This window comes from Neofelis nebulosa, chromosome 16 (genome assembly GCF_028018385.1).
Source record: "Neofelis nebulosa isolate mNeoNeb1 chromosome 16, mNeoNeb1.pri, whole genome shotgun sequence".
Classification (NCBI taxonomy): Eukaryota; Metazoa; Chordata; class Mammalia; order Carnivora; family Felidae; genus Neofelis; species Neofelis nebulosa.
The window spans coordinates 30976811-30989062 of NC_080797.1; the positions used below are offsets into that span (position 1 = coordinate 30976811).

The 12252-nt window shown below is 42.9% G+C and overlaps 1 protein-coding gene across 1 annotated transcript in view; it reads left to right on the top strand.

Moving 5' to 3' along the window:
* The first annotated feature begins 1767 nt into the window (after positions 1-1767).
* Positions 1768-12252, top strand: part of NSF (N-ethylmaleimide sensitive factor, vesicle fusing ATPase) — a 150576-nt gene continuing 140091 nt past the window's right edge. The window contains exon 1 of the mRNA XM_058705386.1: positions 1768-1893. Coding sequence (XP_058561369.1) covers positions 1882-1893 — 12 coding nt within the window. The 5' untranslated portion in view covers positions 1768-1881. The remainder of the gene's footprint in view (positions 1894-12252) is intronic.

Genomic DNA, 12252 nt, shown 5'->3' on the forward strand with positions numbered 1-12252 from the left:
ATCCGTTTGGTAAATCTTTTTGATGTATGGAGTCAAATTCAAAGTATCAAAAAATGTAAGACACAACCATGAAGCTCATCTAATTATACCTCTCACTTTGCGAAGACAGTAAAGAAACTGGGGCTCAGAGAGGTTAAGGGATATGGCAAGTGAGTTGGCAGAGAAAGAATAGGGACAAGAACCCAAGCCTCCAGTCTCCCCAGTTCATTCTGATTATTTACGTAGTTTTTGCAGGTTAATAGATCAGAGTTCAAGTAGTTGTCCTTCCCTGATAAACTCTGACTCACTGATGATCTAACTAACATCTGATTTGTTCAATAAAGCAGGATGGTTCTCGGGTACAGTGTGAGAGTTTATAAAACTGATCTTTTTACTTCTGTCCCTGGCCTGCCTTCAGGTCACTTACTCATTTTTATTCTCAATTTTAAACCACTAAGCAAGCCCAGCTCTTCTAATTTTTTTCCTTGGCTCATGTTGGAAAAACTCTTTTTTTTCCTAATCATCTGTGAGAAATGAAAGATAACAAATTCTGTTGTTTCTCCTGGTCTTGTGTAAATATGGAGAAAATTTAAGCTAGCAGGGGCAGGGGCAATAAAAGCATCAAGAAAACTGTTGGGCAGAATCTCAACCTTCTTGCATAGCTCTGCTGCTGTTACTATTATTTATCCTATTATTGTCCCCTAGTCGTCTTCTTTTTTTGTTTTTTTAAATTTTTTTTTTCAACGTTTTTTATTTATTTTTGGGACAGAGAGAGACAGAGCATGAATGGGGGAGGGGCAGAGAGAGAGGGAGACACAGAATCGGAAACAGGCTCCAGGCTCCGAGCCATCAGCCCAGAGCCTGATGCGGGGCTCGAACTCACGGACCGCGAGATCGTGACCTGGCTGAAGTCGGACGCTTAACCGACTGCGCCACCCAGGCGCCCCTTTTTTTGTTTTTTTAATTCTTTCTAAGCAGGCTCCACGCCCAATGTGGGGCTTGAACTCACGACCCCGAGATCAAGAGTCACACACGCTATTGGCTGAGCCTCTAGGCGCCCCTATTATCTATTCTGAGATTCCAGTGAGGAAATAGTATAGTAGGTACATCGAGGTAAAAAATGGATGAGTTTACGGCGTATTTCACTCAAATTCTACCCTAGGGTCTAAAGTGAAACAACCTTGGGGAATGACAAAGATTGCTAAAAACACTACCTTTATAAATAAATATACTTAATAGTGAAGTTAAAAATATAGAAAATAAAGTTCTAGAAACAATCACAATTCACTTTCAAATTTGATGAAAATACTGCGTTTTCTAGGCTACACATAAACTAAATATAAAGGCCAACGCTGATAATCTCCAGGAGCTAGGTAAACAAGCTCGCCTACAGAGAAAAGCCTGAATTAAGAACTTGAATTCAGAACCAACTGTACCCGTGTCGGGCGCTCTTAAGCACATTTTCACAATTCAGTGGGTCTGGAAGCAGAAAGGCCGTTCCTGGGCAAGCGGCAACGGGCAAAGAGAAACAAGGCTAAGTAATTGAAGCATCAAAGGCCTTGCTACAAAGTCCAGCGCAAACGGCCAGATGGGACAAGATTCGCAAAAGAAGCCTTCGAGAAGTCGCCCGGGGACAGGCACTCGAAAAAACCGAGTCACCGCACCCACCGCTCGCGCTCAAGATGGCGTCACCGCCCCGCCCTCCCCAGGCGGCCCCCGCGCTCGCACGCGCCCTGCGGGGCGGGGACGCCAGGGACGTGGCCGGGCGCGCGCGCGGCCTCAAGGCGGCTGCGCGCCTGCGCGCCTGCGCGAGGGCGGGCGGCGGGCGCGCGCGCGCGCGCGGCGGGGGCGGGCTTTACTGAGCGCCCAGCTGCAGTCGCCGAGCCGGACGTGTCCGCGAAGATGGCGGGCCGGGTGAGTGCCGGCCCCGGAGCTACGGCTCGAGGCGGGGGTGCCGGGCTCGCGGGTACTCCGAGGTCCAGCCGGCTCCAGGGGAGGGGGAGTGAGTCCGAGCGAATGGGGAATTGGAGGGGGCGGCAAGCCGGAGAAGGGCATGCGGGTGAGAAGGGGGAGCGGTGGCAGGGGATTAGCCCTCCTCGGAAACTCCATCCCTCTAAGGAAGCTCTAGGGGAGGTGACCCCCCTCACTACCCACCCCGGTCTCCTGGGTCTCCCTTAATTCTCCCTTCCCATCCCTTGGGGCTTGTTACCCGCGTCCCCCAAGGCAACCGCAGGGTTGTGGCCGTCCCAGCCCCGTCGGACCGGCTCTGGGGGTTTCTCCGCACCCCCTTGAGAGGGCTTATTAGGTGCAGCCGCTGAAATAACTGCGGGGGATCCGTCTGCTGCGTTGGGGCGAGGGCTTTGGGAAGGAACATTAGGGACCCATTTCTGCTTCAGAGTGAAAGGTCTTAGGAGAGGAGGAGGGGGTGCAAATGACTTTTAGTGTTAAAACCCCAGCCATCTAGGGGACCTGTCACTGTCGGGTCAGGCAGGAATGTCTTTAGCTTGGAATAGGGATGCATTGGGGGTGTCGCGGCTTGTTTTTATGAATGACAGTCGCTTTGAATGCAGCAGAATATGTGGTAGTTTCAGGGTTTTAAATTTTACTTCCTCCTTGAGCCTCCTAAGATCGCGGTGTAGTATGGTTTTGGCAAGGGGAGATAGGGCTGGTTCTGTGCTGTACTGCAGAGTGCGTTGAGCTGAAAAGCCCTCTGAGGGATGGATCCTGCCCAGAGATGACACTGGTCATCAACCTGGGGACATTAACTGCGTCACTGGGGATAAGGATGTGCTTGACTGATTTATTTATCCCGGAATATTTGAACAAGTTTGCATAGATTTATGCATGCATACAAATGTCCAATCTAAAAGAAATTGTAAATCGGGAGATTATGGAGTGAGAAGAGACCTTAAAGGTCATTTAATTTGACCTCTTCCTCTTCCTTTTTCCCATAGTCTCTCCTTTTATCTATCCACCCGTGCTTCAGGTTCTCTTTTCCCACCTAAGACACCCCACTCCTGTGTATTCACCTGTTCCCTCTTAACATGCTTAAGCTTCTCCCATCTTAAGACAAACCCTCCCTTCACCCCCACAGCTGTCCCGTTGTCTCTTCCCACTTTTCAGCCAGAAATTTTGATAGAGTTGTGTACATTTATTGTCTCCCATTTGTTTACCACTTTCTTACCCCTCAGCCCGCCCACTGGCCCTATCACTCTACTGAAATGTGTCCCTAAACTTAATTGACATTTTCAGTTCTTTGTCTGACTTGCTGTCTCCACAAGCATTTGCCATCGTTGACCATTGCCTCCTTCATGGAAAATGCTCTTCCCATGGCTTCTGTGCAGCCTTGCTCCGGTTTTTACTCAGACCTCTCTTTTGCAGACTCACCCTCCTCTACCCTGTTATTCAATGCAGATATTCCTCAAGCCTGTCTTCTCACTCCGTTTTCTCTTCAGGCATTCTCTTCACCTACCCTCTCTATGCCCACGATGCTCAGTATTTTACTCCCAGTCCAGACTTATCCTTTAAGTTCCAGATCAATATGCCGGACTGCCTATTTAAAACCAAGGCATCTCAAAGTCTACTGTTCAAATCTAAACCCACCTAATTAGTACTGACTCTGTTTTCTATTTCAGTGAATGGCACCACCTTCCGTGCACTTATATAAGCTGGAAACCAGGGTGGGGTGGGGTGGTGATGGTGGCGGTCATGGTCATCCTTCATACCGCCTCTCTCTCCCAACATCGTCTGCCCCGCCGTAAAATTCATCACTGAGTTCTGTTCTGCGCCCCGTGCGCCCCCCCCACCCCAGCCCCTTACAAAAAAGGATATTATTAGGGCCAAAGAATCTGTCTTGGGCATTGCTGCTTTAAACTATACCCAAAGAAGCCACTGGAATGGTCATGTGGGTTCCATCATTTTAACATATCCTAAAAATCTCTTCAATCTGTCCACCTCTCTACATCTTCATTTCCACCTCATTTCCCCAAACTACCATCATTTGTGGTCTGGAATACTTTGGAAAGCTCGCTAGAGGTCTCTTTACAACATTTTCCACATTGATTATTTCCTCCCATGCCTGTTGCTACTTAAACCCCTACCTCAGTAGCATCGAGTTGCTTTTGGGAGAACATCAAATCCGAACTGGGCCTTTAAGGCCCTTTGTGGTTCCACTCCTGCTTCTCTGTACTCATTCTCTTACTCTCTCTGCTCAGGTTATATAAGAATTCAGTTCCTTGAACTTTAGTAGTTTTTCTTACCGCAAGGTCTTTGCATGTGCTGTTTCCTTTCTTTGTAATGTTCTGTTCCCAACCATTTATTTACCTCCTACTCGTAGATCACTCATGTACTCGAGAGAAGCGTGTTCTGATCCCACACAAGTCAGGATCCTTTGTTACATGCCCTTGAACAACTGTATGCCTTTCGTTAGAGATTTAATGGTGATTTACAATTTTTTTAATGTTTATTTTTTGAGAGAGAGAGAGAGAGAGAGAGAGAGAGAGACAGAGCACGAGCGGGGAAGGGGCAGAGAGAGGGAGACGCAGAATCTGAAGCAGGCTCAAGGCTCCAGGCTCCGAGCTGTCAGCACAGAGCCCGATGCAAGGCTGAAACCCATGAAACCGTGATCTCGTGACCTGAGCTAAAGTCAGACGCTTAACCTACTGAGCCATCCAGTCGTCCCAGCTGTTTGTCATTTTAAATATGTTGATGTGATTATTTGCCTTTACTATTTATCTTCCATGAAAGAAGAGGCCATGTTAGTTTTTTACCATCATCATCTGTGCTTTGCACACTGCCTGGGACCTAGGAGCTCAATACATTTTTGTTTATTTATTTTTTAATTTATTTTTTAATGTTTATTTACTACTGAGAGAGAGAGACAGCATGAGCATAGGGGGGTAGAGAGAGGGGGAGACACAGAATCAGAAGCAGACTCCAGGCTCCGAGCTGTTAGCACAGGGCCTGATGCGGGGCTCGAACCCACAAACCATGAGATCATGACCTAAGCCCAAGTCAGAGGCTTAACCGACGGAGCCACCTGGCACCCCTAGGCTCAATTTAAACAAAAATGTGGGGTGCCTAGGTGGCTCAGTCGGTTAAGCCTCTGACTTCAGCTCAGGTCATGATCTCATGGTTTCTGAGTTCGAGCCCTGCGTCGGGCTCTGCTGACAGCTCAGAGCCTGGAGCCTGCTTCAGATTCTGTGTCTCTTCTCTCTGCCCCTACCCCGCTCACTCTCTGTCTCATAAATAATTGTTAAAAAAAAAAAATTAAAACGAGTCTCATCTAGCCTGGGTGGCTCAGTCGGGTAAGTGTCTGATGAGCCAAAACTCACAGTTTGTGAATTCAAGCCCCCTGTCGAGCTCCACGCTGACAGCAGGGATCCTGCTTGGGATTCTGTCTCTCCCTCTTTCTCTGGCGCTTCCTGCCACCCCCTGCACACGTGCACTCTCTCCTCCCCCCACCCCCCAAAATAAATAAATAAATTTAGAATGAATTTAACCTAATCTGTGTGTGAATACTCTACCAATCGAGAGTGCAGACCATTAAAGCTAGCCCATTTTAGTGTCATGTTAGGCCTTTTTTGTATGGAGTTCCATGTAATTTTTAGATAGATATGATTTCTGCTCTTTAGAGCCACATAGAACTAAAGAAAACAGTTGCTTTTCCATGTGACAGCTCCTCTGATATTTTAAGACAGGTTACAAATTCTCTCAGGTTTTCTCTTTTGCAAATTAAACATCTCCAATTCCTCAAATATTCTGTATTCCAAACCCTTCATCATTTGGGTTACCTTCCTTTGGAAATGCTGTTTTACCAATGTTTCTTCTAAAATGTGCCCCAACTAGAACACAATGATTAGTGAAGAATATGCTGAACTCTTATTCTCTTGAGCTGGACACTAGTGTTATTAATACAGGATAAAATTGTGTTCACTTTTTCTTTTTTTTTAATGTCTATTTATTTTTCAGAGAGAGACAGAGCATGTGTGGGTGAGGGGCAGAGAGACAGGGAGACAGAATCTGAAGCAGGTTCCAGGCTTTGAGCTGTCAGCATAGAGCCCGATGTGGGGCTCAAGCTCACGAACCACAAGATCATGACCTGAGCCAAAGTTGGACGCTTAACCAACTGAGCCACCCAGGCCCCCTGTATTCGCTTTTTTCTGCAGTAAATCACACTCTTGGCTTATAATGAGCTTGCAGTCAATTAAAACTCTCATGAGCCTGGAGCCTGCTTCGGATTCTTTGTCTCCCTCTCTCTCTGCCCCTCCCCCGTGCGTGCTCTCTCTCTCTTTCTTTCAAGGATAAATGAACGTTAAAAAAATTTTTTTTTTAAATTGGCTCTCCCATCCCCTTGTAGGTATTGTGCAGTTGGTGTATTGAACCTCAGTATAAAACCTTACATTTATCCCCTTTATAATTCAGTTTTTTGGAGGGTCAGGGCCTACCTATTACTTGTTCAAGGTCTTCTTGATTCTGCAATTCTTTTATCTTATGCAACACAGCTCTGTCTGCCAATTTTGTTTTCATGTGTAGGTTTTAAAATCATGACTTCTGTGTCTACATTCAAGTCATTATTAAAAAGGAGAATGAGATGGGTCAGAAATAGCCCATGAGCATGCTGTTAGAGACCTTCCTCTAGGCTGATGCAGATCAAGATACCTTGGGTGCTATCACTTAAATACAAACCTATCTCGTTTACTTCTGACAAAACCACCTGCAAGCTAGGTAGTATTAATATTGTTTTACTCATGGGGCGCCTGGGTGGCTCAGTTGGTTGAGCGTCCGACTTCAGCTCAGGTCACGATCTCACGGTCCATGGGTTCGACCCCGCATCGGGCTCTGGGCCAATGGCTCAGAGCCTGGAGCCTGCTTCCGATTCTGTGTCTCCCTCTCTCTCTGCCCCTCCCTCGTTCATGCTCTGTCTCTCTCTGTCTCAAAAATAAATAAATGTTAAAAAAAATTTAAAAAAAATATTGTTTTACTCAGAGAGAGAGGCTCAGTAATTTGCCAGCTTCACAAGAAGCAGGCTCAAGGTATGAATTCAGCTGTTTGTTACTATTACCTGCTTCACCAACTTAGTTGTAATGGTATAGGGAAGAGTAGATTCACCTTAGCTAGAACTTTTGGAGGTTGCTGCCAAAGTTTGATTTTCAAAAACTACCTTCTGTCTTTTGGAAAATCTGATTGGCCTGTCTATCTTTGGCCCCTCTCTGTCTTCTGTCTTGTGATAATCATAATTTCCTAGTAACTATTGATGTTTAGCAAATAGAGTTAGCCTTGTTGTAATACTTTTTAAATGGGTTCTGAATTTCCTTTTTAGGGGGAAAAGCTATTTTGAATTATTGCTTTTGGTTAGTTTAATTTTGACATTCTGATATTTTGTAGATAGTATTTATATTCACTTTGTAATTGAAGGTGGTTTTTGTTTTTTTTTTTCCCCCTGTTGTATCACTGATTGTTGCTGTTGGTAGCTTTAGTAACCTGTATATCTTGTCCTCTGCTGTTTTGGCCAAAAAAGGGCAGCATCGTGTTTAATTTATCTGGGAAATTGGCTTAACAATGAAATGTGTGATGTTATTCAGCATATAGCATTTAGGTCATCAGAAATTGACTAATCCTAAAATATCTTGAAGCTCCTAATCTGAAAAGCAAAGAACCTTGGGGCACCTGGCTGGCTCATTCAGTGGAGTGTGTGACTCTTGATCTCAGGGTTGTAAGTTCAAACCTCAGGTTGGGTGTAGAGATTGCTTAACAAAATAAAAATTTTGAAAGGCAAAGAACCTAAAAGAAAAATTTTAACTTTTTTTTTTTTTTAGTATATTTACTGTATGAAAAAATATGGAATTGTAAGTTGGATACATTTTATAATAAATGATGATTGATTTAAACTTACTTGGTTTCCTTTGGCCTTTCTTTTTAATTTTTTTTTTTTAACGTTTATTTATTTTTGAGACAGAGAGACAGAGCATGAACGGGGGAGGGTCACAGAGAGAGGGAGACACAGAATCTGAAACAGGCTCCAGGCTCTGAGCTGTCAGCACAGAGCCCGACGCGGGGCTCGAACCCACGGACTGTGAGATCATGCCCTGAGCCGAAGTCGGACGCTTAACCGACCGAGCCACCCAGGCGCCCCTCCTTTGGCCTTTCAAAACGATTCAATTAGGTAGTAACTATTCTTGGCTGTTTTACATTTTTGCTGGTAATAAAGCAGATTCTACAGTTCCAATTCTTTTTTTTTTTTTTTTTTTTTTTTTATTTATTTTTGGGACAGACAGAGACAGAGCATGAACGGGGGAGGGGCAGAGAGAGGGAGACACAGAATCGGAAACAGGCTCCGAGCCATCAGCCCAGAGCCCGACGCGGGGCTCGAACTCACGGACCGCGAGATCGTGACCTGGCTGAAGTCGGACGCTCAACCGACTGCGCCACCCAGGCGCCCCTACAGTTCCAATTCTTATTACTTCCGTTGAACGCAGACTCTTATTTATAAATGAACTCCACAGACAGACGGCTACCGCTGCCCCAGGCCTCCACACTGTCTGTCAGAACTCTTGTGCTACAGCTTCTTTGGAACCGTGGAATCAGAAGTAGAGGAAAGAAAGAATCTGAAATACAGCCTTACTTGCTTGGGAGAGCTGACTCTGAGTAGGGAGAGGCTCCTTAGTAAAGTTGCTCCAGTGGTGTGGCCTTCTGGGCCTCTTATACTGTCAGCACCACCTGGTTACCGAAAAGAAAAGTAGAAGGGCTTATCACGTCGCCCGAACTTTTTGTACTCTGTCTTTTAAAATTGCCAGAAATCTCACTTGCCAGAGATTCCATAGTCTCTTTCTGAAAATATGCCTACATTAATGTGAATAAATCCAATGGATCACTTCATGAATTCTTACACCTAGTTGAGGTAATTTGTTGTGAAGAAATAGGAGTAGGGTGATGTTAAATAAGAATCTAAGGGAGAGAACTGTCTTAGGAGTTGAAAGAGGTGTAGGAAGATGTTAGAGGTAAAATTTACCTAATATTGGTTTTGATGAGGGCAGGCTAGTGTATTTAGTATCAGTTACTACAGTGATGAAACTTTTGTAGCCTAGTCTAGAAATGTAGCCATTTGTAACCTTTTGTGAGTGAACAACATCTTTTTGTAAATTGGGGATAGCTTATGTGCAATACCACAAGTCAAAACAAGTAACAGAATGTTTTGTAGTCTTGTTTCCTAAATCAAAGTCATGGTATCTAAAGTGTATCAACTTTGTGCAGCCTTACATGCAGTAGTTATTGTTTTTGTATGTTACTTTACTGGAGATTTTTTTAAAGTATCTTCAAATGCTGTAGATTTTAGAAAACAAAAAGGAAGTCTTTATAGCACTATTAAATAACTTTTTGAAACCAGAGGAATTTATGCTTAAAATGGGTGGATTTTTTCAAGTATTTAAATGAAGGTGCAGAGGCATAAGGTGAAAGTATATTATTGTGGTGTTGAAAATTCTTGAATTGGCAGAACAGTGAACCCTTAGAAACCTCTGCATTGGCCATGAACTAGACACTTGCAATAATGCAGTTCTTAAGGATCTGTACTCTGGGTATTGTATCTCAGGTAAAAATCTCTCTCTCGCTCTCTCTCTGAGGCTTTTTACTTATTTTTTTAAAGATTTATTTCTTTAAATAATCTCTACACCCAATGTGGGGCTTGAATTCACAACCCCGAGATCAAGAGTCACTTATTCTACTGACTGAGCCAGTCAGGCGTACCAGTAAAAATCTCTTTATGAGATTCTTTTTCATACTTTAATATTAATACCCTTGAATGGGCTCTGAGGTCTACATTATACTACCTTCAGTTTCCTAGTGATTTAATCTTATAATTTCCAACTTTTTATGGTGGAAACTAAATATTCCCTTCATGACTATAACTGTTTCTAGAAGTTCTATGCACTCAAACGAGTATAATTTATATACATTTTAAGAGATTTCAAGCATGCTGAAAAATAACATATATATCCATATGCTCACCTTCCAGATTTAAGTGGTAACATATTGTGATATTTGTTTCAGAACTTGAATTTTTAGAAATAAAACATTGCAGATCGAATTGAATCCCTTTTGATTCTCCTTTGGATTCCACTACCCTTTTCCAGAAATAACCACTCTCCTAAAGTTGGTATAGATCCTTTCTGTGCACATTTATGTATGTTTGTGCCCATAAGTAATATATTTTGTGTTTTACTCTGTGTGTATGGTGTCATACTGTATCTTTCCTTCTGCAACCTGCATTTTTAAAATTTAAAATGGCATTTGAAATTTAGTCATGTTGGTATATAGAGAGCCAGTTAATTCTGTTGACTACGTAGTATTCTATTTTGTGAATATACCAAAATTATCTGTTTTATTATCTGAGGATAATTTAAGTGGCTTCTAATTTTTTTCTGGAGTGCACATTCTTTTATATGTCTCCTTACATACATATGTAAGAATTTCTTTAGGATATATGTCTAGAGACATGGACATTGCTACGTAGAATTGCTGGGTGATGAGTTACCTTTGTCTTTACCTGGTTATACCAGTTTGCAGTCTTGCCAGCAGTATACGAGTGCCTGTTACTCATGTCCTTTCCAGCACTTAACATTGCAGACATCTTAGTTTTTATAATATGATGGATGTAAACAATCTTATTTGCATTTTTTTCCTAATGTCTTGTGAGATTGAGCAGTTTTCATATTGGTCATTGGGATTTCCTCTTTTGTGAATCACCTTTGCCCATTTTTACTGTTGGGCCATTAGCAATTTTTAAAAAATCGATTTGTAGAGTTTTCCTTTTGTAGGGACTAAGTTATGCTTTGGAATCTAATTCTTTTTTTTTTTTTTTTTAACGTTTATTTATTTTTGAGAGACAGCAGGGGAGGGGCAGAGAGAGAGGGAGACACGGAATCTGAAGCAGTCTCCAGGCTCTGAGCTGTCAGCACAGAGCCTGTCATGGGGCTTGAACTCACGAACTGTGAGATCATGACCTGGGCCGAAGTCAGAGGCTTAACTGACTGAGCCACCCAGGTGCCCCTCTTTTTTTTTTTTTTTTTTTTTATGTTCATTTATTTTTGAGAGAGAGAGAGAGAGAGCATGTGAGCTTGCATGAGTGGGGGGGGGGGGGGGCAGAGAGAGAGGGAGACAGGATCCCAAGCAGGCTTTGTGCTGACAGTAGAGAACCTGACGTAGGGTGGGGGTGGGGGTCTGGAACCCAGGAACCCCGAGATCATGACTTCAGCAGAAGTCAGAACCTTAACTGAGTCACCCAGGCACCCCTGGAATTTATTTAGTTGCAAATAGCTTCTCCCAGACAGTAGTGATCTTTTCCCAGTTATAGAGTTTGTTTGTTTATTATGTACATATGTTTATTTTGAGAGAGAGGGAGAGAGCGAGCACAAGTGGGGTAGGGGCAGAGAGAGATGGAGAGAGAATCCCAAACAGGCTCCTGATGTGGTATTGATCTCACAACCATGAGATCACAACCTGAGCTGATATCAAGAGTCAGCTTTACCAACCAGGCCACCCAGGCGCCCCACAGAGTTTTACATTTAAATTTTTATTATAGCCAGCAAGGGCTCCTGGGTGGCTCAGTCGGTTAAGTGAGTTCAACTCAGGTCACAATCTTATGTTTTGTGGGTTTGACCCTGGCATCAGACTCTCAGCTGTCAGCATGGAGCCCACTCAGATTCTCTGTCTCCCTCTCTCTCTTCCACTACCCAGCTCGCTCTCTCTGTCTCTCAAAAACAAATTTCATTAGAGCTAGCTATAAAAACCTACTTTTTTTTTTTTTACCTTTATGATTATTACGTTTGTGTGTTTTAAAAGAAATCTTTACCTACCTTGAATATTTTCTTCTAAATGGTTTAACATTTGCGTTTTACATTTTGGTATTTAATTCATCTGGAATTTATTTTTGTGTTTGCTGTGAATTGGGAAGCTAATTTTATCTTTTCTGTATGTGTAGCCAGTTATCTTAATATCATTATTGAGTCCACCCTTTTTTTCACTGATTTTTAATGCTCTCTGTGTTTTATGTCCACTCTAAGTTTGGACTCTATTTTGGTTCATATTCTGTTTGCCTATATGTGCACCAGTTTCAGTTTTAATTAAAATAGCTTTAATATTATATTAAATATATCAGATTATATGTTTTATTATAAATATATTATTTAATATTATATATTATACAATAGCTTTAGAATTATTCTTGCTATATGCTAAAATTATTCTTGCTCCCTCTTTATTTTTCTTTATTTGGCA